This window comes from Phaenicophaeus curvirostris, chromosome 7 (assembly GCF_032191515.1).
Source record: "Phaenicophaeus curvirostris isolate KB17595 chromosome 7, BPBGC_Pcur_1.0, whole genome shotgun sequence".
Classification (NCBI taxonomy): domain Eukaryota; kingdom Metazoa; phylum Chordata; class Aves; order Cuculiformes; family Cuculidae; genus Phaenicophaeus; species Phaenicophaeus curvirostris.
In genome coordinates this window covers 32,340,972-32,366,294 of record NC_091398.1, presented here as the reverse complement: position 1 = coordinate 32,366,294, position 25,323 = coordinate 32,340,972, and the positions used below count along the sequence as shown (strand labels likewise).

The window sequence follows — 25,323 nt, the reverse complement described above, 5'->3', positions numbered from 1 at the left end:
CTTCAGAGCATCCGTCAACATCCACAGCTTCATAGAGCCATTACAGCTCGCCCTGTGCCCACCTTGGCAGCCTCCAGTTTATTCCCCCTGCACGTGTTCTCTATTTCACAACTTCAAAAAATTCATTTCTGGCCTTGGCTCACTGGCAATAATTAACCACATGTTATCAATTCCACCTCGCCTGCATTGTACAGGCACCTTTCTAGTTTCTCGGCTCCTATCTGGTCCCGGCAGTTTCAGGACTGCCAGACCATGTGCCCAGATGAAGCTCTGTGCCGGGAAACCCGCTTAACGCTCCTTTTGTAATTACAACCCAATTTCTCAATCCGAAAGGTACCACTGAGCCACAAGAAAGCAGCTTCCAGCCCAAACCACAGCTCTGGAAAGGCCCAAGGAGGACTTACATTTACCGACTGCTCTGCCACATTAGGTTTGGTTTGCAAACGGTGAGTGTCATTTATTACCCCTGGATTTCAGTGGAAAGCGGAGCCATTCCCTTGCCATGGCATTGCGGGTGGCAGGGTGAGATGGTGTCCCCAAGCTCTGCTTTTGGCACCAACACCCCCGTGATACACCCAAGGGAGCCAGCAAGGGGGAAGAGCACAAGGGGGCACAGAGACCACCACCTTGATATCTGCGTACAGTGATACCCAGGCATGCCCTGGGACAGGGGACAGCTACCCACCTTATCGATTAGGTGTGGGACTGAAGGCAAGCCGGTGCACCCCTCTGTGTGGCCATCTCAAATGGCTCGAGCATCCCAGCAAGAGCCCCGAGATCCAGTGTGGGAGGAGGAGGCCCCCCATGGCTCCCTGGCCTGGCAAGTCAGGAGCTGCCAAGGTTCATCTGCTCGCCCGTTCCGTGCTGCGCTGGCACACGGGCACTAGCGGAGCCTGCCAGCTCTGGCTCTGAGCAGATCCGAAGAGGCTGCCCATCCCTGCAGGGGGAAGGATGGGGAGGAGGCAGTGCAGGTGGCACCGCAGCCAAGGGGACGGCAGGGGCACGGCCAGCTGGGCACGGGGACACAGATGGTGCTGTTGGAGAGCTGCGGTTCTGACCACCAAGTAATAGGCCAGGAAAGATGACTGCTGGGACAAGAAGGGTCCAGCTGACACAGGGAAAACTCTCGATCAGCAAGGAGAAATGGGGGAAAAAAACCAGACAAATACACGGACAGAACAGCCAAGTTCAGCACAAGCCTGGCACACTGAGTATCTCTGGGTAGAAGATAAATGATGCCACCGTGCAAGCCCACCTCAGGCCACCTCAGCAGAAAGGTGATTTCCAAGGGGTTTATTGAGCAATTAAGAAAGCCAGTCAAGGACTGGGAGCTGAGGAGGCTTTAGCTACTTACTGACATGTCAGCTGGAAAAATAGAGCTGCAGGACTTAAACAACCCAGCAAACGGGTGGCCTGGACAGTGCTGGCCACGGGTTTGAGAAAAGGGAGGCAAGAATAAAATGAGTTCATTTGAAGGTGCTTGTTTGGCACAGAAATGTGGGGAAAGTGTAGGATATTTTGGTGAAAATTATGGGGGAAAAAAACTCCAATGTTTGCTCCCTATGAAAAGGAAGCAAAATCTCAAAAAAAAAAAAGCAGATTTCAGTGCTTTGGGTGAAAAGAATCCTAGAAGACTGGTCATTACCCAAGGAAATGATGGCAAAACCATAATGACAGCCTTGTCCCATCCAAAGGAAAGGTACAGAGGTGCAACCACAGCTCTACAGAGACCTGAAAGATCAAAGAGGGATGAGGCAAAATGACTTGCAATGACCAAGGCGAACAAGGCAATAAATCCAGGTTTTATAAATAAACTAAAAGGCAAAAATTGTCCTTTATGGAACACAGGAGTGCAGGTAACAAGACACAGAAAACACAGGAGAGTTCAACAATTTCTTTCCTTCAGTCTCCACAAAGGGCTGATTGTGGTGTATAAATTAAGTACCACATGAGGAGGCAGGGACCACACCAGGGAAGAAGGGAGCAAGGAGTAATCTAGGTCTCTCAGCTGCTTTCATTCGCAGATGGAATTCATGCAGGCACGATGAATTTGACAGATATCCCAACGACCTTCCTTCTCCTAACCACACCAACAGGTTTTCTCACACATCTCCAGTATTCCTCAACACCCAGGGAACTCACAGCATCTCAAAGTTTGCAGCTTGAACGCTCCCAGCTTCTGCAGCTTTCTCTTATCCAAGGTCCCAGTGCAAGGAGCCACCAGTGCAAACTTTGCCCAGCAATGCCATGTCTTTGCTGCAGCCTCACCATATCTATGAGGTTCTGTATCTCATTTCACGGAGGCGAGAGGCAGTGGGCGCCCCCACATCAGCGATGGTCCCGGCTGGCAGCTACCCCATCTGCAAGCAGCACAGAGGCTGGTGGCAGGGGCATCCGCAGAGAACAGCTGTGAGAATGAGCTGAGATGGTTATAACCATGGCCTGGGAGAGGGGAAAGACGCGGGGCTTTTTCCATCCCAAGAACACACATCCCGCGTGCAAGGCAGACACAGAGAGGACAACAGGCAGCAAAGATCAGGAGATTAGGAAAACCCTCCTGACTGCAGAGGCAGCAAAGTGTGTCAGGCTCAGTTCAGAGGGGCTGCACATCCCTCCACGCAGGCTTCAAAAACGGATTGCACCATCATCTCCACGGTTTGGGGATGGAGGAGACAATCCCTCCGGGTCCCTCTCCTCCAGGCTCTTCTCTGCTGAGTGAGTGAACCAAAGCTCCAGAGGGATATTTTTTTCAAATCCTTGCGGGTTTGACCTAGAGTTTGTGCCCAAAGACACTACTTTTAGTGCCAGCTCTCGGCAGCCTGAGAGCACACTAGTGCTGGACTATCGGAGCGGGGCCCTGTGGCTGTACTAGGGGTGGTGGCAGCACGACAACCCCTTCCCGGTGTGTGGCTAAGAACCATTATCTGCTCCACACCCCGCGGCACAGCTTTTAAGAGCAAGTGCACGGCCCCTGATAGCGTGGAGAGAGGCGCACCAAGCCGCACCCTCCTATTAAAATGAAACATTGGCTGGCTCTGAAATTAACTTATAAATAGAGAATTAGGGTCTGCTGCGGACTCCTGTCTGTAAAAGATAGTGCATTCGCTGCAGCCCCTCACCACAAGGAGGATGTTGAGGCTCTGGAGCGAGTCCAGAGAAGAGCAACAAAGCTGGTGAGGGGGCTGGAGAACAGGCCTTATGAGGAGCGGCTGAGAGAGCTGGGGGTGTTTAGCCTGGAGAAGAGGAGGCTGAGGGGTGACCTCATTGCTCTCTACAACTACCTGAAAGGAGGTTGTGGAGAGGAGGGAGCTGGCCTCTTCTCTCAAGTGACAGGGGACAGGACGAGAGGGAATGGCCTCAAGCTCCGCCAGGGGAGGTTCAGACTGAACATCAGGAAAAAAATTTTTCACAGAAAGGGTCATTGGGCACTGGCAGAGGCTGCCCAGGGAGGGGGTTGAGTCACCTTCCCTGGAGGAGTTTAAGGCACGGGTGGACGAGGTGCTGAGGGGCATGGTTTAGTGTTTGATAGGAATGGTTGGACTCGATGATCCGGTGGGTCTCTTCCAACCTAGTGATTCTGTGCTGCCCCCCTGTCCGAGTGTCTTTGCCCTCGGTGTGGCCCCGGGCAGGTGCAGCCAGGCGCGGGGATGACAGGGCCAGGGCTGGCGGGCTCACTGCGCCGCGACCACCGCCACGCGGCGAGCCTGGCTGAGCAGAGCCGGCCGGGCCAGGCTGTGACGGGCCATGCCGAGCTAGGACAGGCCGTGCCGAGCCGGGCGGGCCGCACGGTGCCCAGCGGAGCGCTGCGGGCACACGGGCAGGAGGGCGGAGCTCTGACATCACCGGCCGCTCACCGCCCCGCGCGGCTCCGCTCGCCTCCCGCCGCCGCCGCGCAGAGGTGAGCACCGCGGGGCACGGGGGCGGCGGCGCCGGGGCTCGAACCCGCGGCGCCGGGGCTCGAACCCGCGGCGCCGGGGCTGCGCCGGCGGGGGCGCCTGGGCTCAGGTCAGCGGGGCTCGGGTCAGCACGGTTAGTCACGGTTTGGCTCAGTTCGTCATGGCTCGGCTTGGCTCGGCTCGGCTCGGCTCGGTTCAGCCTGGCTCGGCTCGGCTCTGCATGGCTCGGCTCGGTTCAGATTGTCTTGTCTCGGTTCGGTTCGGCTTGGCACGGCTCGGCTCAGTTCGCCTCGTCCAGGCTCAGCTCGGCTGGGTTTGGCTCGGCTCAGCAGAGCCTGCGGTCGGGTTTAGGGCCCAAGCAGGGATTTCCGAGGGGCCCAGGGTGTCCCAGGTGGGTCTGTCCCTGGGGTGCAGGGCACCTCACACACCTCTGCAGGTGCGGAAAACTCCCTGGCACCAGGCGGGTCCGGCTGCTCCCAGACGCGCCCCGAGCACGGCGGGCTCTGCTTCCCCCTGCGCGCTCGGGATTTGGTCCTTGAGGGTGCTGAGGTGCAGGTGGGTGCACGGGTCCCACCGTCCCTCAGAGAGTGCTTTGCGCTTTGGTTTCACTTTTTCATTCTCTGCTCTACAAATACTTCGAGGTGAGCGGCTTTTTTCCAGCCAGGGAGAAATCAGCAACGAGAGATGCAAAAACTTGGGAGAAATCTTGGCCCACGATCCCCTGGAGGCGAGTGGGAAGCGACCGTGTGGTTTCTGTGCTGATGCAGGAGCTTATACAAGGGACAAGGGTTGGATGCTCTATGGGGGGGACTTAAGCACTTGACCCGTATCGCAGTAATAAAGGGTGAAAGCTGTGAAGGAGTCGGAGAGATGACTTTGTAGCAGGACTGTCCCACAGGTGATGTGACCTGGGGCGGGATGGTCCCCGTCCTGTGACCCTGGACAGGGTGTAACATCTGCCTGAAGCCAAAACATCCCCTTTGCTGAACAACAGGGAGATTGGGACTGCTGAGCAGGGGACAGACGGGTCCTGAGGAGCCCAGATCATTTCCCTCGGTATAGTCTAAATAAAACCAATTACATGGAAAAATGCCACCTGTGGCAAGAAACCAAAACTGAGAGACAGAGGGAGAGAAACGCCATAGACTACAGTATCAATATTCCTGTGGGCTCAGGAGATGGAGGAGTAACGAGATTTAAATATTATATCAACTTTTCTCCTCTTTTAAAATCGCATTTGCTATAAAACAAATGTACGGTAATAGGAGATCCTGTAGTCGCTGCACATATTTGATTTCCTCCATAATTGTTATGAAGAAAATGTTGATGACTCAACAACCTTTTGTTTAGAAAAAAACACACCAGACCCCAGGAAAAAGGGCTTTTTGAAAGCCTAATGATTTTTTTTGTTTTCCTTAGCTTTTTGGTTTTGTTTGTTTTGATTTTTATTGTTAGGAGTTATGCTTCGACTGTAACCTTGTAACATCACACCCATAAACAGAAGCAGGTTTAGATTCAAGGGAAACACATTTTTTTCCGGTGCTGGAAGAACTAGGCCAGCCACGCCAACTCTCTCAAGAGGTGGGGAATTCACTGGCAGCTGTGGTAAGAGATGTCACATACCAGGAGTTAAACCCACTGATTTGTTATCTCTAAGTTTACCATTACTCATTGGAATTAGCTTTTTGTTAAACCCACAATGGAGGCAAATGCTGATTATGCTCCAATTTTAAGTTACTGCTTCTTCATAAGGTAGTTTTCTCTACAGCCCTCCAGTGGATTAAGCAGCTTCCCATATTCATATAAGTGAAAAGTGGCTTAACTGAAAGGGTACAACATTTTGAAAGCATGATGTGGGAGCTCACATCCCATTTCTGAAAGCCCATGGGTACTTTGGGGCCTAAATCACTTGAGCATGTTGAAAATTTTGCCCAGGATTTAGGGAACCGAGACAGAAATTCCCCCCATCCTTTTTCCAGGTTCTTAGATTTTAAGTGAGTCTTTCTAAAATCTTGATTTTGGAACCACTTGCATATGCATTTCCATTCCGTTTGTATCAATACATTACTGTAATCTTTGGGAAGTGTGCTAAGAGCTCCCCATGGACCACAGGCTTCAAGAATCAGGGTCTGTAGATAACATGTCCACCGCAGAACAACACTGATACCAGCTACTGGTCATGTGCAAACACTAATAGATACAAATACACGTCAGTTACTCAGAATAAATTAACTTCTCACCACGAGGATGTGTTTACCAGCGGTGGGTGCAGGAGGCAGCGCTTTAAGAAACACATTAAAGACTATCAAAGAAGGCTCCCAGATGGACAGAACCAACCAGGCAGGTAGCATCAGTTCCCTCTGCAGCAGCCAGCGTAGCTTGGCACAGGACGGCTCTCCTGAGCGGTGGTGAAATACATGGGGTTAGTACTCATCCAGCACACATGGGTCTCTCTAAGCCATTGGAGTTCTTGGGGGAAGGCGTGCTCTGCACACCCGCACGTGCACCACACTTCCCTCCTCTGCTGCTGCTTTATACTGAGGTGTTCTTCCCAGACACGTCTCCTGCCCATGACAGCCACTCAGCGGAGCAAGCGTGTCCGTGGCATGCCTTGAACATGCCCTCAGGAATACAGCATGCTCAGGCAAAACAAGTGCTATATTCACAAGGCAGCGTGATCACTGTAGTCATCATCCTTCTATGGTCTGTTCCAGTGAAGCCATCTGCTGCCTTCTCTTGCTTTTCCTCCAGCTCTCGGGTCAGTAACATGCCCTTTTCTTCCTCCTTTCCTGTCGGTCTCATCACCTGCTTGAAGGAGTAAAGAGAAATGTAAAATAGACAGCCAGAATGGTGCACACACAGCAAGATGTTAGCAGCTTGGTGTCCCTCAGCAGAAGGGACCAGGTGAATTCGCCTCCCTGGGCTGACTAGTGAGACCCCTGTGCTCCCTGAGCAAAGACAGCTGGCTCTGCTCCCTGAGGTGTTGGACCAAAGACACATTTCTGCCAAACACAGGCAAGCAGGCAAGGGCAGGAAGGGGAAAGCAGAGTGCTGTGGGGTCCAGCATCTCAGGACAGTGAGTTGACCTTCGGTGGAGAGCATCTCTCTCCCACCCACCTGGGTCCCTGACCAGAACTACCTGGTCAGCAATTGCATTTGCCCCATGTTTCCCGGTAGCTTCCCAGGAGCTGCTGGGAAAGGCAGACGAGGCAGAATGTGGCCCTGCACCGGCCTCGTTGCCTTTCCTGGGCAGCAAACCCTGTTTTCATGGCTGTGTGTATGTTTCCACGCCTGGCTCAGAGGTACTTCTGTGCACTGTGTGCAGTGCCTGTGCTTTGAGGGAGAAAAGCAAGAGATCAGCAGGACCTGAGCTGACCCCATGCCATCAGTTGTGTCATCCCCCCACCCCAACCTGCCTTCCAGGCTATCTTCTCCCCCTTCGTGGTCTTGTGTATCCTCTGAGTCACCGTGAGAGGCGAAGTCAGAAAGTGTTGATCTTGGAGACCCTTCTAACAAGCGCTGCACCGTGGGAGTAGCCAATCCAAATATTTTCATGCACACACAGCATGATTCCTGTGCATCTTTCCTGGAAAGAAATAAAGAGCCTGCTAGCTCCCTGCTGTGAGTACTGAAGTTAGTTTTCACCATATCCAAAGCCCTTAAGCTCATGCCTCATCTATCACATGCTGCGTGGACAGGAGCAGGAGAGATCTTCCCCAGTTTGGTTCAGGCAAGAGCACCTTCTCCCATTGTGTCTGGCTACAGGGTGTTAGTAGCTTTCCCGAGAAGCTTTCCCTGTCCAGGCTTTTGGCTGCTTCTGTGCTCTCCCTGCGCTTTGGGAAGGGAAGGCTCAGAAATGGATGAGGTAGTGAGATAGTTGTTAACTTAGTGAGAGCAGAAAGCCAATTAAGACCCAAAAAACAAGGCAAGAGAAACCACGAAGGACTATAGCACAGCACCCGAAGTTCTGGTAAAACATCCCTTTATGCCACTTAAGAACTGTGAGATGACAAGCAGGGAAAATAACCTTATTTATAGCCACACCAGCCAGATAGTCATGTGTGCCATGTCAGCATCAGCACAGCACAACCAAAACTCTGTCTTGCTTCAGGACTGCGCTCTCCACACTCTTAAAATGAAGCCTCTGGGTTTCCCAGACTTTCAGAATACTATTTTATGACATTTCATTTCCGGGCAGGTTCTTCCTAGGCCTCTCATTATTCTGTCAACACAGCAGGCATAGGCAGTAAGATCTTTTAACAGAAGGAGGCTCTTCAGACAAGGACTTCACTGCAGAGAAATGGTAACTGCAAAGGGAGACCCTTTACCTTTGGAGACAAAATTTAGGAGAGGAGAGTTTGGGGCTACTTGTAGCAGAACCTGTTGGTAACTGTGCTTAAAAGTACATCGATTTGATTAAAAGAGCAAGTTTGTTTTCCAGTTCCATATTGTAGGTGGGTGATTTTTCTGCTTAGCAGTGATGTTCCCATTTAACCTTGGGAAGGGAAATTGTCCCTGCAGAGTGACCACGGGCAGATGTATTTCTATAGGAAAACTGTAGCCAAAATGTCTGACCTGTGTGGGAAAGAGACTACTTTGCTCCCGTGGGAGGTTCTGGTAGCCCTTTCTCCTTCCTTTCCCCTGTTTTGAAAGATGTTTTTGAGTTTTGTTCATGGTGAACATCCTGTGGTCAGGGACAGGCCATTGGCTTCACTGCTGGCTTCCAAAAACAACATCCTCAATAGTTATTAATGTTTAAACTGGAGTTTGTATGGGAGTGGGGAGGGTCAGGGCCTGTCACCCCATGTTTTCATTAGTGGGTGATGGTGTTGGGAGGCATGTACTGAATTTGTAGGTGACACTGAGCTAGGAGGGACTGGAAATGTTTTAGACGAGGAGAGACTAGGAATTAAAGATTGTGACAAATTGGAGAGATGGTCTAAAAAAAAACAAGTCACGTGTTAGGACTCATTGACCCTGTGGACACGGGGTGGGTGAGCAACCAGTCAGGCAGTGGCTGTGTGGAGCCAGAGGATGGAGTGATGGGCACCGTGGCCCATGAGTCAACAGTCAGCAGTTGTGCAAAAGTAAACAGCCTGCTAGGATGAAGAAAGAGAAGTGGTACATTGGGGGAAGTAGTGTCTCTGATCCAGCCAGTGGTTTTTAGGGTCTTGGTTGGAAAATGCAGTTCTGGGCGTCCTCCAAGAAAAATGAGAGCAAGGAAGAGAGGCTGAATTGTCAGACGTTGGGCAAATATCAGCTTTGGAGAAAGAGTTGGGTTTCACTTGTGCAGGAAAAACTGAAGGGAGATGTGAACCCCATTCTCCAAATGCAGCATGAGTCTTCAGAGGAGAGGGCAAGTCATTTGGCTTTGGGGGTAAGAGAGGAAGAGGTGAGGTTAATTGGATTGAGAGATAAAGAGGGGAAAGCTGGGCTCTTGCAGGAGCTTATGGAAGTGCTTTGAACAGAGAAACACCTTACAAATGAGATAATCAGATAAACACCTGCCCTAGGAGAGGGCAAGGGATGGGGAACTGTGAATGCAAAGTGCAGTGCGATGGAGAGCTGCAGCAGGGGGACATGCAGGGCTCCTGGCATTTCCTCATTCTCACAGCCTGGCTGGCATCCCAGGTAGGTCTGCAACGTGGCTTTTCTGGCTGAAGTAATACCAATGGGTGTTTTATTCCTTTTGCCAGTTCCTGGTTTGTGCTGTTGGGAGTTAACTCTGCTTTGGAAGGAGAACAATGGAAAGAGGCAGCAAGATTGGTTTCCCCTTGCTCCTTCCCTTGCCTGCAGGGCAGAAGGTTTATTTCCAGTCAGCCTGGGCAGGGCTGAAAGGTCTCCTGAAATATGCACTAGAGCTGGAATTAAAGTAGCTTTGGATAAGCCTTTTTCTTACTTAAATCTGTTCAGTCCTAGCAGGTACTGGTACTTGCTGTGCTTCTCAGAGGGACGCTCTAGGTGTGAGGAAAAATATTTCAATGTTTTATTTTCCCTGGAAAATAAATATTTTCCCTGTAGAAAAAAAAAATAGTATTTCAGCTCAGAGCAAGAGCTGAATGGAGACTTAAGGTGTTGAATGCTCCTCTCCAGATGGAGCTTCTTGAGGGTTAACGCAGCAGGAGAAACTAGCTGGCATGGCACTGAGCAGAGGGCTCTGCAAAAAAGAAGCTGTAGGGCTTCAGCTTCGTGGTTCAAAGGTCGCTCCATGCAGACTGAAAGTCCCCTGGGGGCAGAGATCAAGCAGATATAGGACCATGCTTCGTGGGGCACCAGCTGCAGCTGGCAGAGCCCAAAGGAACCGTCCTGGTGCAGAAAGCAGGACATTCCTCTGCAGTGACTTGACCAAGGGCTCTGCTACATCATTTGATATCTCTTGAGGCTTGCTGGTCTTTCAACCTACGTGCTCATTAGGGGATGTAGATAATAATCATGTGCTTTATCTCAAGTAACCCCCGGTGCAGAAGCTGAAGCACAGGCTGTGTGATGACTTGCAATGGTTTGAATCCGCAGCTACTCGAGACTCAGTTGTGGTCTGTCTAAACAAAACCTGACCTCAGGGGAAGATACAATAGTGGTTGTTTTAGCCGAGGTACTGCTGGCTCAGACTCCGTACATGAGGCTGAGCCTTTGTGCAAACAGAAACCAGTTTCCTTGCACTGGACAAGACCAATTCTTCAAGCTCCGTATGAGATTGCTGCCCTATTTTTCATCACAGTTTGACTCAATGATAGGTTTAAGGCATTTTTTTATTATTAGAATTCTTGTAAAACTAAGTTGTCTTTTATCTGATAAATCTGAATACCAAGGTAGTGAAACGGGTCTTGATTTTTTTGGCCAGAACTGAAGCCCGTGCTTTGCTGCCACAGGTTCATCCTTCCTCAGGGTTTGCAACTCAAACGCAAACAGAGTTACGGGAACTAGCTAGGCTATCCTCCTGCATCAGAGGTAATGAAAGGGGCCCAGAAAGGTGGTCTTGTAGTTAAAGACTTGGTCAAGGATATCAGGATCTTCCCAGGCAAACTTGCTCGAGGCATGTTATCATTAGTATCTCGGTCCCCCATGTCTGTCGAATGAGGATAACGGAGGATAACGGCTGAGCTGGTTCCCCGTTAGGGGTGGGGGATGATTGCTTGGCAGATTGACTCTGCTGTGAGCTCAGAGACACCTGAGCAGGCTCCTGCAGCCTGGCTCCATCCAGAACGTCTGTCCTGCTGCATAACCTGAGTGAGGCTGCTCAGTGTGGATGGAGAAGCAGAAAAAACTTGTTTGCCTGGCACACAGCCTAAGCTAACAGCCTCTGCCAAGCCTCAGGTGCAAAATATGTTGAATTATCCATGTTTTTTCTTCTGTGAGAGAACCCCCCTCCCTCTGCCTGGGCAACACAGATTTGACTGCTTCATTTCACCCAGCTTTTGTCTGTCTGATCCCATTCTTTGGGGCAGGAGGGGCCTTCTGGCCAGTTTTGGTAGGGTGCCTGGCAGAGCAGAGCTCCCTGCCTTGCTTGTTGCTCATCACTGCTCTTGTCCTGCAAATAATGGCAGTAATTGTAATGCAGTCATAGAGTCACCAGGTAGGAAAAGACCTCTTGGATCATCGACTCCAACCATTCCTATCTGCCACTAAACCATGTCCCTGAGCACCTCATCTACCTGTCTTTTAAACGCCTCCAGGGACTCAACCACCTCCCTGGGCAGCCTCTGCCAGTGCCCGATGACCCATTCTGTGAAAAATTTCTGTCTGATATCTAGTCTGAGCCTCCCCTGGTGTAGCTTAAGGCCATTCCCACTTGTCCTGTCCCCTGTCACTTGGGGGAAGGGCCAGCACCCTCCTCTCCACAACCTCCTTTCAGGTAGTTGTAGAGAGCAATGAGGTCTCCCCTCAGCCTCCTCTTCTCCAGGCTAAACAACCCCAGCTCCCTCAGCTGCTCCTCGTAAGGCTTGTTCTCCAGCCTCTTCACCAGCTTTGTTGCTTCTTCAGTTGTTGAACTGCATGCAGGAAAAATGTGATAGAGCTGGATATAGCATCCCCATGCAGTGATATAAGGGTGTCATTAGTAGTCTAGCTGAAGGGCAGCTTTACATTGTATTAGATATTCTAATTAGGGAACTGCTTCCCGGTTAGGATTGAAACTAATTTACTTCCACTGGGCTGTGCTTTAAATAATCTTGTAGCTTCCTCAGTAAGAAACCGATCTCCTTGACTTGCACATGCCATAACTCAGCAGGGGTAGAGTTTCCTTGATAGGGAAGATCAATAAATGAGGTTTGTCTAGGGCTAGCACGTCTGAGTGCCATGGTATCCACTCTTGGCCTCCTCTGCCTGCTGCCACGGTGCTTTGCACTGACTTCGGGTGGGTTGACCTTGCCGTGAAGAATTAGCTCTTGGAGAGCAAGTTTTAAGCAGGTAACACATTGTTCATAGTTGCAGAAACAAGCAGTGTGAACAGGATAAGACAGGTGAGGAAGTGGGAGAGGAGTGTCTGCGCGCTCCACAGAGATACAGCAGTGGAAAAAACTGTCTTGGTGAAAGTAGGATTTTCTCCTCTTTCCTCAGGAGGATTTTGATGTGTGGCAGTGATGGCAATGCGACCCACAGTGGTGGGGACCAAGCTGCCCTTCCACCAAGGGCTGTGCAACAGGGACGTGTCCAGCTCCAAAGCCCCAAAAGTCGAAGTGCAACTAAAATAATCACATCAAAATCCACAAATTACATTTTGAGGCTTCTTACGTTTTAACTATCCTGCTGACTTCAAAGGCCAGTTAATGCTATCATCCTTTTTAATCAAAATAACAGGAGACAGCAAAGCTGTTTATCTCCAAACACTGCCGACATCTCTCCGCGTGTTCAGTGGCAGTTACAGGACAGAGAAAACACACTACAAGAAAATTTGCTTGCAGCAAAATTCTTGTCCCCGTGGGAGCACGGAGAGAGCTTTTGAGGTGCTTTAGATTGATTATAAAATGAGTCTGCTGGTAGCAACCGCTTTGTCACCCTGAATGTTGATTTGTCTCCCCGTGGCTGAGAGCCAGAGATGCGTCTCTCTATTTCAGGATAACATTTTGTTCATACAGGTGGTGGAAAAAGGAGGGGGGGGTGTAGGAAAGAAAGCTCGTTAGGCTGAACAATAGCATTGGCTCTAGAACAAATAGTTCTGGTCACAAATAAATTTAGGTGGAGCAAGGTTTCTAAATAGTGAAGCAGTGAGCTTTTGATAAAGCCTCTGATAGGAAAGGGCCAGGAAATAAAACATAGTCTTCTCAGACTGAGCTGCTTTACTTTGCCTTAGGGGTTTGCGGTATGGCTGGTTGTGGATGAAGAGGACTGGTCTGTCCATATTGCTCTCCAGCATCCCTATTGATCTGAGCTCCACTTGTGAGGTTGCTCTTCACCTTAAGAAATCCCAGGCATTCCCTTGTCCCTCTTCACCTATGTATTTCTTTTCCAAGCTGGCCCTTGTCATCTCTCTCACTCTTTCTCTATGGCCCTCTTCTAGTTTTTCTTCTAGTTTTTCTTCTAGTTTTTCTTCTAGTTTTTCTTCTAGTTTTGTGATGGTTGCTTTGTGAGAGAGATTCTCCCCCAGTAACTCAGGCTGTTTGATATGTGCCTGCCAGGGAGCACCGAACTGGTAGTTTCAGAGTACTGTGGCCTTCAGATCTTTTTTTCTGGGTGGTTTTAACAAATTTATAACTCATTAAAGTATAAGTGGAGTCAGGGGTGGCTATGCCCATAGGCAGGTCTTGCTGTGTCTCAGTAGTGAATTTTGTTGCTCAGGCACTTTGAATGAAGAGATCCTTCTGCATGAAGATTGACTGTGCTAAACAATCATCACCCACAAGTTCCATCTTCCCAGTATTCACTCCCTTTCCCAGATTACTTATGAGCTTGTTGAAAAACACAGATCCTCAGGGAAATCCCTTGATAACCTCTTCCCATTATGAAAATAATTTATTTCTTCTTACCCTTGGTAACTTCCCATTGGTAACTTCCCACATTCGGAAGTGCCCTTCCCCTTTGCACCACTAATGCTCCAATCCCAGAAAAACCTTGGGTGAAGGACGTTTCCAAAAGCCTATGAAAAACACAGCATGTGCCAGGGACCAGATAAGAGTGGTCACCTGCACTTTGAAAGAACATGACTAGCTATAAAGCAAGATTGTACTCCACCAAAACCAGGTTGTCTTGGTCCCTAACACATCATGAGTTTGTTAATTATGGTCTTTATTATAATCTCTACCAGTGTGTCCAATACAAAAGCCAAATATCCTGGTGTGCAAGTTCTCTGGGCCACATCCTGAACCTTTTAAAAATCTGTCCTTAAGGAATCTGCCACTCCCTAAGGGCAAATTTACCATTTCTTAAGCTGGGAGGCAAATTTGAGTGACAGTGGCACAGCCTGTGAGCAGGCTGGCAGTTCCCTGCCAGGGTTTCATCTGCCCTCCAGGGCAGGCTGATGTGCTGCCCGTGAATTTATTGATCTGCTTAAAACCTCTCCATGGCCTCAATATCTAATCTGTTACAGAGAGCAGAGTGTTACAGGGCAAAATTCATTAACGTTTGTAAAGCTCATCAAGATATTTCATGAGCAAATCCCATCATGTTTTAATATATTTTTTTAAATGTCACGAGTAAGTTCTCATTACTCATTGAAGAGCTGAAGCAAACAGTGCTTACCAGACCCAAATATTGGAAGAGGGAAAGGCTGCAACTCTCTTCTTTTACCGCTTTTAGAACAGTTTCAGCTTAAACTCCCTGCCTTGATTCTGCTGCTCAAGATCAGAAGCCACCTCTTAGCTTTCCCAAATGTGGGCTCAGGGATCCCCAGGGACTCCTGGCCCTGGGCTTTTCAGAGGATGCCTGCTGGCTCCATGGGGCTCTGAGAGTTGCTGGTCCTAGTCTGTGTTAAGATTGCACTGGTAGCATGAGAGGTCAGCATAAAGAGCAGCAAAGTATGGATGAATGCAGCCAGCAGATGCTGGACCCCACAAACACAAGAAACCTCCCTAAAACCCTTCGACTCAGTGTGGTGTTTTGTCCCTCTCCAATGGTGCTTGTTCATTACTGCACATTTACTGGTGGCTTTGGTAGATGGGTCCTGGACTACTGGGACCAAATCCACGTGCCCTTCTGTTCAAGTGGCCTAACTGGCCTGTATCCTCATGACGTGGTCTGGGTCTCTGTAAGAGCTTCACAATGAACTTGCACTTCCCCTTGTTTTTCCTTCCAGGATGTCCGGAGGCGACATGGCCAAACCCTTGCTGGGCCATCGAAGCATAGAGGGTGACTCCAGCACCAGGCCAGCAGCGGGACGCACCGTAGGGGTGCTAGGGAGTGGGGACTTCGCACGGTCACTGGCCATCCGCCTGGTGTGCTCCGGCTTCAAGGTGGTGGTTGGCAGCCGCAACCCGAAGCGCAAAGCCGGCCTCTTCCCTTCTGCAGCAGAAGTCACCTTCCAGGCTGACGCAGTGAAGAAGACGGATGTCATTTTTGTAGCGGTTTTCAGGGAACATTACTCCACCCTCTGCGATCTGGCTGATGTGCTGGAGGGCAAGATCCTGGTGGATGTTAGTAACAACACTGAGATCAACCATCACAAAGAATCCAATGCCGAGTACTTGGCTTCCCTGTTCCCAGCCTGCACTGTGGTCAAGGGGTTTAACGTGGTTTCTGCATGGACGCTGCAGTCAGGTGCCAGGGATGGGAATAAGCAGGTATTGTTTTCTTATAACAAAGGCCAAATCCCAGTTGTTTCAGCAGCGGAGGTCTGGCAGGATCAGCAAACAGGCTCCAGGAAAAGGGGTCTGAGTGCTGGTTGTGGCATCCAGAGACCACCCCACAGCTTCTGCATTTCTTTGCTCAGAAGTGCAGTACCTCCACTTACTTCATGCTTTGTAGTCTTTGGAGTCTCTGCCTAGAGGTGAAAAGTTTCATTTAATTGTCTGTTTATCTAAACGCAGCCAGTAAAACAAACTGGTGGTGCATACATGAAAGGAAACCTGTCCAGGAGGGAGGGCTTTGGCAGCCCTGGTAATCCCCATCAGAAAGCCAGCAGGAAGCACGATGCTCAGTGGAATAATGTAGGCTTCCTTTAGCACAGCATCCCTCCCAAAGCACTTGTTCCCAGCACCCTGATCTCTCTTTGCCCTTTGTGTATCTTTCTGTTCATTGCAGGTTCTGATTTGCTCAAATAACCAAGAAGCCAAGCGCACTGTAGCAGAAATTGCTCAAGTCATGGGATTCACCCCCGTGGACATGGGCTGTATGTTGTCAGCCCGTGAGATTGAGAACATTCCCCTGCGCCTCTTGCCAGCCTGGAAAATCCCCATCTTTTTGGCTCTGGGACTCTTTCTTTGCTTCTTCACTTACAACCTGATCCGGCAGGTCATCCATCCTTACATCAGGGAGCAGAAGAACAAGTTGTACAAGATCCCCATTGAGGTGGTCAACACAACGCTGCCTTGCGTGTCCTACGTCATGCTGTCTCTCGTTTACCTGCCCGGGGTGCTGGCAGCCTGCTTGCAGCTCTACTATGGCACCAAATACAAGCGCTTTCCAGATTGGCTCGATCAGTGGCTCCAGCACCGAAAGCAGATTGGTCTCCTCAGCTTCTTCTGTGCGGCTTTGCATGCCGTGTACAGCCTCTGCCTGCCCATGCGCCGCTCCCACCGCTACCAGTTAATTGAGATGGCTGTCAAGCAGGTAATGTGGGTGCTCTTCATGTAGTAACCTTCTACGGACATCCAGATGTTGGGTAGCAGGCTTAATATCTTGGCCTTTGGATTCACTTGCCAAAGCATGTGTGGGACAGCAGGAATAAGCTGTTGTCTGTATAAGCACTTCTTCCATGAAGCGACCACACACCATGTGGCGGGTGTGCACCCATCCATGCTGAGAACCAGCCATCTCAGCAGGGTGTTGGCCTTGCATTTACAGCCAGGGCTATAGGATCAAACTCCCTCAAGCCATTGCTCCCCAGAAGCACAGAGAAAGCTTTGAAACCAGCCTTGCCCAGCACCAGGTGCATCTGAGACTAGGGCAGGAAAAAAGCTAAGAGGGGAAAAATCCAAGAGTGGAGGGAGCAGAGTTCCCCTCAGCCTTTCTCCCTAGATTTTGCTCACAATAATGTTTACAGTAGGTGCCTGCTGAGGTGACCAAGTCATAACCCAGGGGGGATGTTGTGTAGAAGGTGTGTCCTCATCACATTGTGCCTCTAGTTTAAAAAAACGATGGTGAAGAATTGGTCATAGTCTAAGAGAATGAGGAAATGGAAAAAGACTTTATTGCTTTACTGAGACTCTCGGTGGTGTTTATCCAGTGTGAGATTGCTACCTTAGGGTGATTCAGCCAGCTCTGTAACTTGGCAGTGCCATAAGAAAATGTGATTCTGTCCTTCTCCTGCCCCTGGCTTCTCGCTGCTCACCCTGCTCCCTCCTGGGATAGCACAAGCTTGGTGCAGCTGAATGGGGGACCTGAACAAGTTGTCCCACCACCAGTCTGCTTCCTGCACTGCGGTATTTGCCCAAGGTGCTTTGTTTCCAAGTGCTTGTCACAACACAGAGGAGGGGAGCGGGACAGCTGGTTTCAGCAGCAGTGCCTCTTCAAAGCATCCATCAAATGACACCCCAGCTTCTCAGCTCCAGCCTTGAGCTGGTCCTTCTCGAGTGCCACAGTTATACATTAATCTCAGGCAAGCATCCTGTGTTCATTTCCCCTCTGCCTCCTGTTTTCTAGCAACATCTTTGTTTAGTAAATTAAATCCATTTAATGGACTAAAGAGGACAGTTCTAAATGTTGTTCTTTGCCGTGCAGCATAAGACCCATCTTCCCTTCCATTAGCAGGAACAATTTCCCCCTTAAATGCACTTAAAATGAAGGTTATTAGGAGACTACTGCATATTCAAACATCTGTATTTGTCTTTCCAAATGTGACTTGGGGGCTTGCTGCTGTGGTTACAGGCTGTGGGAGCTGAGAGGATTCAACAGTTATTCCCAGCAGGCTGCAAATCAGGTCTAGCTTTTGCCAAATGGTGGTGGGATAGAAGAGCATTTCCACACCTCCCAAATAGACAAATAGTGCTGGAAGTGTGAATAGGACCCAGAGTCCATCCAGAAAACCTGCTTCCAAAACCAAAATAAATACAGATAAAACTGAGTTCCTCTGTTCCTCCATTTTAACAAACCTTCGTTGTCATGCCAGGCTGTGGAGAAGAAGATGAATATCTGGGTAGAGGAGGAAGTCTGGAGGATGGAGATTTATATCTCCGTTGGAATAATTGCCCTGGGCTTGCTGTCGTTACTTGCCATCACTTCACTTCCATCCATCGCAAACTCTCTCAACTGGAGGGAATTCAGTTTCATTCAGGTAAAGTCGACATTTCCCAATACCAGAGAGTGATTCTGCCATTGGAGTCAGGCCCTCATGAAGACCACAGAGGGCAGAGGTTCACGTGCTGTCCCAGCCTGTCCCTGCTCTGCCATGGCCACTGCAACCTGTGCATCGGTGTCAGGGGCAAATCCTGCTGCTCCACAGCTCCCTGTGCACCCTGGAGCTGTGGATCCCCCACCTGGGAGGTGACACTGAGCAGCAGTGGCATGTGGTGTGTTCCAGGGGGGGCTGCGCTGCTCTCATGCTGATGTTTGGTGGGGGAAGGGAAAATGGAATGTGTCATGGGCCCCCACGTGAGGATTAGTGGCAGGCTTTGCAAGAGGGAGTCTTTAATGTCTTGGCTGAAGTTCTTTCCCAACCTGCATTTAACAGCATTAGTTAGAGATCCTGAGAAAAAAAAAAGCAGCCTGAGCTTTGCCGGCATGACATCCCATGCAAAGTCTTTTCCTCTGTATCCATGGGCAGCGCTGCTGTTCACAGCTAAAAAACTGCTGAAATCATGCAAGGCAGAAAGCGTTGGGGTCATTCTGAGAGCTCAGGGTCGTTCCCTTCCATGGGCAAGATCCCCCTGGAGCCGGTCACACGCGTCAGAGATGGTGTGGGGGGTTTGCAGCAGGCTGGGGAGGGCAGGCAGGTAACCCACTGCGGGACACAGATCTGTCCTTGCATTTCAGGGAGAGTGAGCTTCTGAAAAGACAACAGTTGGGAAGGCCCCTGGGAGAAGAGTGCAGTGGAAGGTCAGCTTTGGCAGAGCTTGCATGCACCCAAATGTTCAGCAGACAGTTTTGAAATGACCTAGACCGGTCCATAAAAATGCCAGAGCTCAAGAAGCACAGAGACGTGGCTGTGGTTTCAGTGAGAAGTCCGTGCCTGATTCTAAAAGGTGAATTAGGAGCGCAGGGGTAATTTTCATTCAGTGGTTTAGGAGCCTTCTTCCCACTTGCAGTGAGGTCCAAGCTCCCAGAGGCCAATTTCCCATAGTGACCTGAGTTGACCATGCAGGACATCTACAAACCCCAAACTTGGGGGCTGTCGCATCAGGGATGTACTTGGAGCCAGGCTTAAGGCTAACTAATGGGGATGGCAAGGAACGAACCTTCAAGAATTCCCTGCATATTAGAGTTCAGTTTGAGGCTCAGTTCCCCAGATTCCACTCACCGTGCCACTGTTGTGTCCCATAGCCCTAAAACCCCTTCTTACTTGTGCCTCCTACATCACTGCTGCACACTGTGCACCAGGCTTCAAGTCCTGCTGCAGTGACCCATGTAGTCCCTGTGGAACCCAGTTCCTCCATATCTCCCCTGCAGAACCTCCCCCGCACATCACCTCTAACCTTTCAAAAGGGGAGGACCAAGTTCAGGGTTGCAGAGGTGAATATCATCCGGTCTCTCCTGTTGAAGCTCTTCAGCAGCATATAAATAATTCAATATTCATTAGAGCAGGAGTTTGAAGCCTGCTCCCTCACTTCCCCCACAAGTGCCCCGATCACCAAGTGAGCAAGTCAGTTCGTCCTTCTTCCTCTCCTCCTGTGGGCTAGCGAGTAATTATTTACACTGAGGAGAAGAGCCTCACCAGGAGAGCTTGACCCTAAGAGACTGTCCCTCGGGGAGAAGGGAGACCTGGCTTTAAATCCCTCTTTCAGATCAGACAAGCAGGAGCATATTAATTCTTGACACCATGTATTAGGGGAGGGCTGCAGCTGCTGGGACATTGGACAGATCGATCCTGGCTTAGGCGCCTCATACCAGAAATCCCAAACGATGGGAAAAAATCCCTTGCAGCCTGGAAGGAGGCTTTGATAGCCCCTGCATTCCCTTTGGCTCCCCAGGCAGCCTGGCAGCTCTCCTGGAGGGTGCTGGCGTTGTGTCATGTAATATATACGTTGTCACGGCAGGTAGTGCTGCCTTCTGCCAGAGCATGTAACACGACTGTCGCATCCACCCTTTGGGACCCCTTCCCGCATCAGAACTAAGGGTATGTCAGCACTGCAAGCAGATAAATATGTGATGGTCGGCTCCGAAATAGCTCTTGGCTGCCCCATATGGGAACTGGCTGGCTTAGTTAATGGAAAAGATACTCACACCTATTTCTGTCCGTGTGGGATAAAGCATGACAGTGCGACTTGAGCTCCCAGCTGATGTGCATGAGAGCTCACGTGCATGAGAGGCACGTCTGCTATTGTGCCCTGCTGTGGAAATAACATATAAAAAGAGCAGGTTACAGGTGTCTTGCTGCATTAGCTTCCGATTTTGGTTTTGAAGACTCTCTGAAATTATTTACTCTTCAATAGGTTGGTCATGCCTTTCTTGGGGAAATTAAGAGCAGATACAGCTACTGCTCCCAGGCTCCAGATGTTAAAATTCATGTAGTGCAATGTGATCTTCCCTAAATTAATGCACAGCGGCACAATGTAAATACAAGGGGTGAAGCATGAGGCTGCTTTCTCAAATATTGAGATATCTAGCACTTGACCCTTTTACAGTGCATCAGAGGCATCAGGGCTTCCTGTGCCTGGGAAAAATGAAAGATAGGGAAAATGGGGAGTGCAGCCACCCCAGCCAGATGTCTCCCAGAAAATGCAGGAATTTGTTGCCATCTCAGCTGACCTGGCTGTGTTTGAGAGAGAGTGTACCAAAAGCCGTATTTGAGAGAGGGCTGGGGCTTTGGACAAGCACGCGAGCCACTTTATACCTGGAGCTTCCCAAATGTGACATTTAGCAGCAGAAATGTGTGTACCTGTATTAGTGTCATGGGATACGGCCACGCTCTGAAGATACACATCTGTTGCCTGAAGGGCTGAAAATCCAGTTTGGACTGTTGTTAAGGTTTTAGGAAAAAGAACAGTTAATTTTTGTAGCAATTTCTGCACATATACAACTTCCAATTAAATACAGTTAAATTGGATACACAATTCCCCTGTATGTCCAGATTTGATTAACCAAAAATGTACAAGATCGAGACACTGGATAACAGGAATGATTTGTATGTAATTCAACTTACAGGAAACATTCTGAACGTTCCCCTGTGATTTACAAATCAACTCTAATTGGCTGAGGAGTAAAAATGTGTACGATAGCCTTTACCTTCCCAACCTGAGAAGTCCTCCTGGAATCTGAAGGTTGGATTGACCTGGTTTCTTTCTTAGCTCATATATCGCAAGATGCAAAGAATCTGTCATCAGACCTTTTCTAACCCTCCTGTCGATGAAGTGCGAGCTAGAGCTGCTTTCACAGCGCTAATGACTTCACGGGACTGATGGCAGCAGAAGTCAGAAACATATTTGGGTCAGGAAGGGGCTGTTTGCTTTGATGCTGCCCAGACATTTGTAAATGAGCCACATGCAACTGAATCACCTTCACTGATACATTACAGTGAGCCTCACAGACACCAGGGTGACGGGGGAGATATAAGAGTTAATACAGAACAGAAAATAGATGCAAACTCTGCATGAGGAAGACAACATCTTCATGCAGCCATCTTTCAGAGGGCTTTAACACCACCTTACACGGGTGGTGGCCCCATATTCCCCATGCTGTGACAGTGGGAAAAAAAACCCTGCCACTATTTAGAACAAAAAAAGAAAAAAACCCCAAAAGTTCCATAAGAAGAAACAGCGTTGAGAAAATAAATGAGAGCAGAGCTTCAAATCTCAGTGCAGTATCAGGGCTAAGCATCTTGGCAAATCACCCCCTACAGGGTGCTCAGCAGGCTCTACATTGTACTGTACTCATAGAATCATTGAGGTTGGAAAAGACCTCTAAGTTCATCCAGTCCAATCATCAGCCCAACACTACTGTGCCTACTAAACCACACCCCAAAGTGCCATGTCTACATGGTTTTTTAACACCTTCAGGGATGGCGACTCCCCCGTTCCCATGGGCAGCCTGTTCCAATGCTTCACCACTCTTTTGGTAAAGATTTTTTTTCTAATATTCAATCTAAACCTCCCCTGGCGAGTATATACTGAGCTATACATACCGAGCGAAGCTGCCATCAGCAAAACTTGGTTTTCACGCGTTTGATCAACCTCTACCTAGCTGACAGCTTGTCTGGTGGGTGCAGCCACGGGACCTTGCTGACCACAGGTCCTTCAGCCAGCCAATAGCATTAAGAATCCTGCCTCCCCCAGGCACCCTGCTCTGCCCCAGCACCCAGGTTCTCACAAGACAGCCCGACGTCTGTGTTACAAGCAGCTCAGCCCATTGCTGTGGTCTGAGGAGTTGCCAGTGCTCTTTCCAGGCACCAGTAACTTACCCGTGTTTTTTGCCAACTAGCGTTTTTGTTTCATGTGTCCCACTGCACACAAAGGTGAGTCACTGAGCGCCTGGGATGGTTTGTCACCTTTTGAACTACTAATTTCCAGTCCTGCTCTCCCCCTGGTACCAGCAGTGGCTGAAAGAGAAACTGTAGAGGAACAAACAAATTATCTCCAGCTCTGACATCTCTGCTAGAGCCCCTCTTGGGCTGACTCCGAAAGCGCCTTCCACCCAGGGCAGAAAGCATCTGCTGCCCTTGAACTTCACTCTGTCTCCCTTCCCCTGCCCTTCTTTACCGATGAGTCTCAAGCTGGTATGTCCAACCTTTTGCCACCCAGGGATTTTTTTCCCTGTTGGAGAAAAGCTCAGTCCTGGGAAACGATGCATGAGCTATCGGTCAGGTCCGGCTATTAGATTCTACTGCAGTCGTGACATATTCCAGCAAACTCCTCCTTGATTTTCCAAGTGAAACTAATCTTGACACTCTTCAGGTTTGCTGCTTGTTACCACTCCAGCTTAGGAATTGCTGTGGCTTCTGGCAAGAAGGACAGCTATCCCTGGAACGTGCAGGGATGCACGCAGGACTGAAGACAGTTCGCAGGTCTGCTCCCGACTCCTGGCATGACCTTGAGTAATGCCCAACTGTTCCATAACTGAGTTCCGTAATTTGGCAGGGCTCAGTTACACCCACATGACTGCCTGATAGCTGCTGTAAAAGTGAAGTACCTGGACCCGATAGCACGTTTTAGAGCTCTCCTTTCCTCCCCTCCCCAGTCCTCTTAGCTGCCTAAACCATCAGCTCTGAAGGTTAGAGACTAGGTTGTTGCTAACAATGTGGTTCACTTTAAAAAGTTGTCTGCGTTTTTAGTTTCCCAACAACGAAAAATAGGAAGGGATGCTTTGAATTGAGTAGTTTTCCAGTTCAATTTATTTTTCCGAGAGAAAATGATGAAACCTTCCTCCTCTCTTGCCCTCATGCCTGCTTTCCCTGCTGTGTCCTCCTTCCTGGACATAACTTCAGGATGACCATGTTTCTTGCTCATCTCTGATCTGCTACACCAAGCCATATAGTTTAACTTGGAAAGGCTTTCTTCCCTAAGTTAGGGACATCAGCACCAAAGTTTCCCTTGTCTAGGCATCTTGAAATTTGGTTATCACAGGCCTAGACCTAGCATTCAAAGTAGGGCATCCAAGAAATACACTACACCAATGCTTTTCTTTGAAATCATAGCAGCAAAGGCTGCATTTGGGATGCCTCCGGTGAGTGCCCAGCTCCTGCCAAGGGCCAGCAGGCAACAGGAGCTTGCAAGTTGTAGAGCTACCACCTCTGAGAAAGGCAGGAAGCCACTGGTGAGGGGACCACAGTTTAAAACCCCTCTTGAGAGCAGCCTCAGAGGGAGTTGGAAATATTCATGCAAAATGCTTGGAAACCATGATTTCAGCTGAAAATGGGGAAGTTCTTGTCTGCAGAACAAGGACTGGGTCCTTGCTGCCTCCCCGGGTGGATAAAGGGATCTTGACTCCCTGTATCAAGGACTTAAGTCTGTCACACCACTTGATGGTCTGGCTCACAAACCAACACGGAGCTGTAGGACAGAGAACGAAAGCCCTCAGGGCTGTTGCTCACCTCAGACCGGAGTATTTCTGTCTCTGCAATCTCATTTTCCTGTAGGTGACAGCTGTTACCTGAAGATATCTTTGCTCTGTGCAAAGCTACAGCTTCACCGACTTCTGACAGAGACAACTGCTGGTCCAGAGCCACAATGCTGATGCTTCACCCCGCGGGTCAGCAGCCTCTCGCCAGCCACGGACCCGCAGGCAGCAGAGCTGGCAGCTGCGGCTTGGGAGGAGCATTTGCGAGCTGCCTGCGGTTCTGTGCTCAGCAGGGGCTGGGGGCTGCTGCTTTGCATGGAGGCAAGAGCCCAGCTCTCAGCAGACTTGGCAGCGTCTTCTGGGAAGCTCCTGCTGAGCTTCTAATATCACACTTAACCTCTGATTAGAAAAAGAAAAATGCAGTCTGGCACATTACCCAGGAAAGGTTTCCAGTCGTGTTTTATTCTGTCCAAGAAATGCAGGAATACTGATTGCTTTTTCTGTGCTATGTACACTTACAGAACAGACTACAAATAAGACAGGCACGAGGTCCTCTCCTAACCGATGTGTGTTTCTCTTCCTTTTAGTCCACCCTCGGATTTATCGCCTTGGTAATCAGCACTCTGCACACACTCACGTATGGCTGGTCGAGGGCCTTCGATGAGAACCAGTACAAATTCTACCTGCCTCCAACCTACACCCTCACGCTGCTCGTCCCATGTACTGTCATCCTAGCAAAAATCATCTTCAGTCTGCCTTGCATCCAGCACAGACTTCTGCGAATCAGGAGGGGCTGGGAGAAGGGGAGATATGTGAAGTTTGTTCTGCCCAGCGCAACAGGGGAATATTCCAGTGGGGAGACCTCTAGCAATGTCTAAAGGAGCCCCAGTTGTGACAGAGGATTTCAAAGTGCTATTAACATTTCTATAAAGGTGTTTCTTTTTCTTAAACATATGTTTTGGTATGATTGTATTGTGGGTAAAAAATAAAAGTTGGTTACTTTAGAGAATGGATGACCATGAAACTAGTTTAGACAGTAGTAGTTAAATTATAATGCTGATGTTGCCTTAAAAAGACCATGAAAGCTGAGCTAACAGCACTTATATGCATGGGAAACCGATGGACTCTGTTAGTCCTACCAGTCACCTGCGGTGCTGACTGGCAGCTCCCCGACCAGTCCTTCTCATTTGCT

General features: G+C 49.5%; 1 protein-coding gene across 4 annotated transcripts; it reads left to right on the top strand.

The window, feature by feature from the left end:
- The first annotated feature begins 201 nt into the window (after nt 1-201).
- On the top strand, nt 202-25,081 carry STEAP3 (STEAP3 metalloreductase). 4 transcript variants are annotated; one of them, XM_069861481.1, is made up of 5 exons: nt 202-446; nt 15,124-15,607; nt 16,068-16,595; nt 18,094-18,258; nt 24,719-25,081. In XM_069861481.1, exons 2-5 carry the CDS (start codon nt 15,125-15,127, stop codon nt 25,007-25,009), a joined length of 1,467 nt encoding a protein of 488 aa, XP_069717582.1. In that variant the 5' UTR covers nt 202-446; nt 15,124; the 3' UTR covers nt 25,010-25,081. The 4 variants fall into 4 exon arrangements, with proteins under 4 accessions (XP_069717582.1, XP_069717583.1, XP_069717585.1 ...); XM_069861482.1 differs by lacking the exon at nt 202-446 and adding an exon at nt 3,857-3,898; XM_069861484.1 differs by lacking the exon at nt 202-446 and adding an exon at nt 8,181-8,199.
- The last annotated feature ends 242 nt before the right edge of the window (nt 25,082-25,323 follow it).

Bases quoted from the DNA above. Each gene is read 5' to 3' on its own strand.
- STEAP3 (XM_069861481.1), top strand. From the start codon at position 15,125: ATGTCCGGAGGCGACATGGCCAAACCCTTGCTGGGCCATCGAAGCATA. The intron at 15,608-16,067 runs GTATTGTTTTCT...TGTTCATTGCAG, and splicing joins CCAGGGATGGGAATAAGCAG to GTTCTGATTTGCTCAAATAA. The intron at 18,259-24,718 runs GTAAAGTCGACA...TCTTCCTTTTAG, and splicing joins GGGAATTCAGTTTCATTCAG to TCCACCCTCGGATTTATCGC.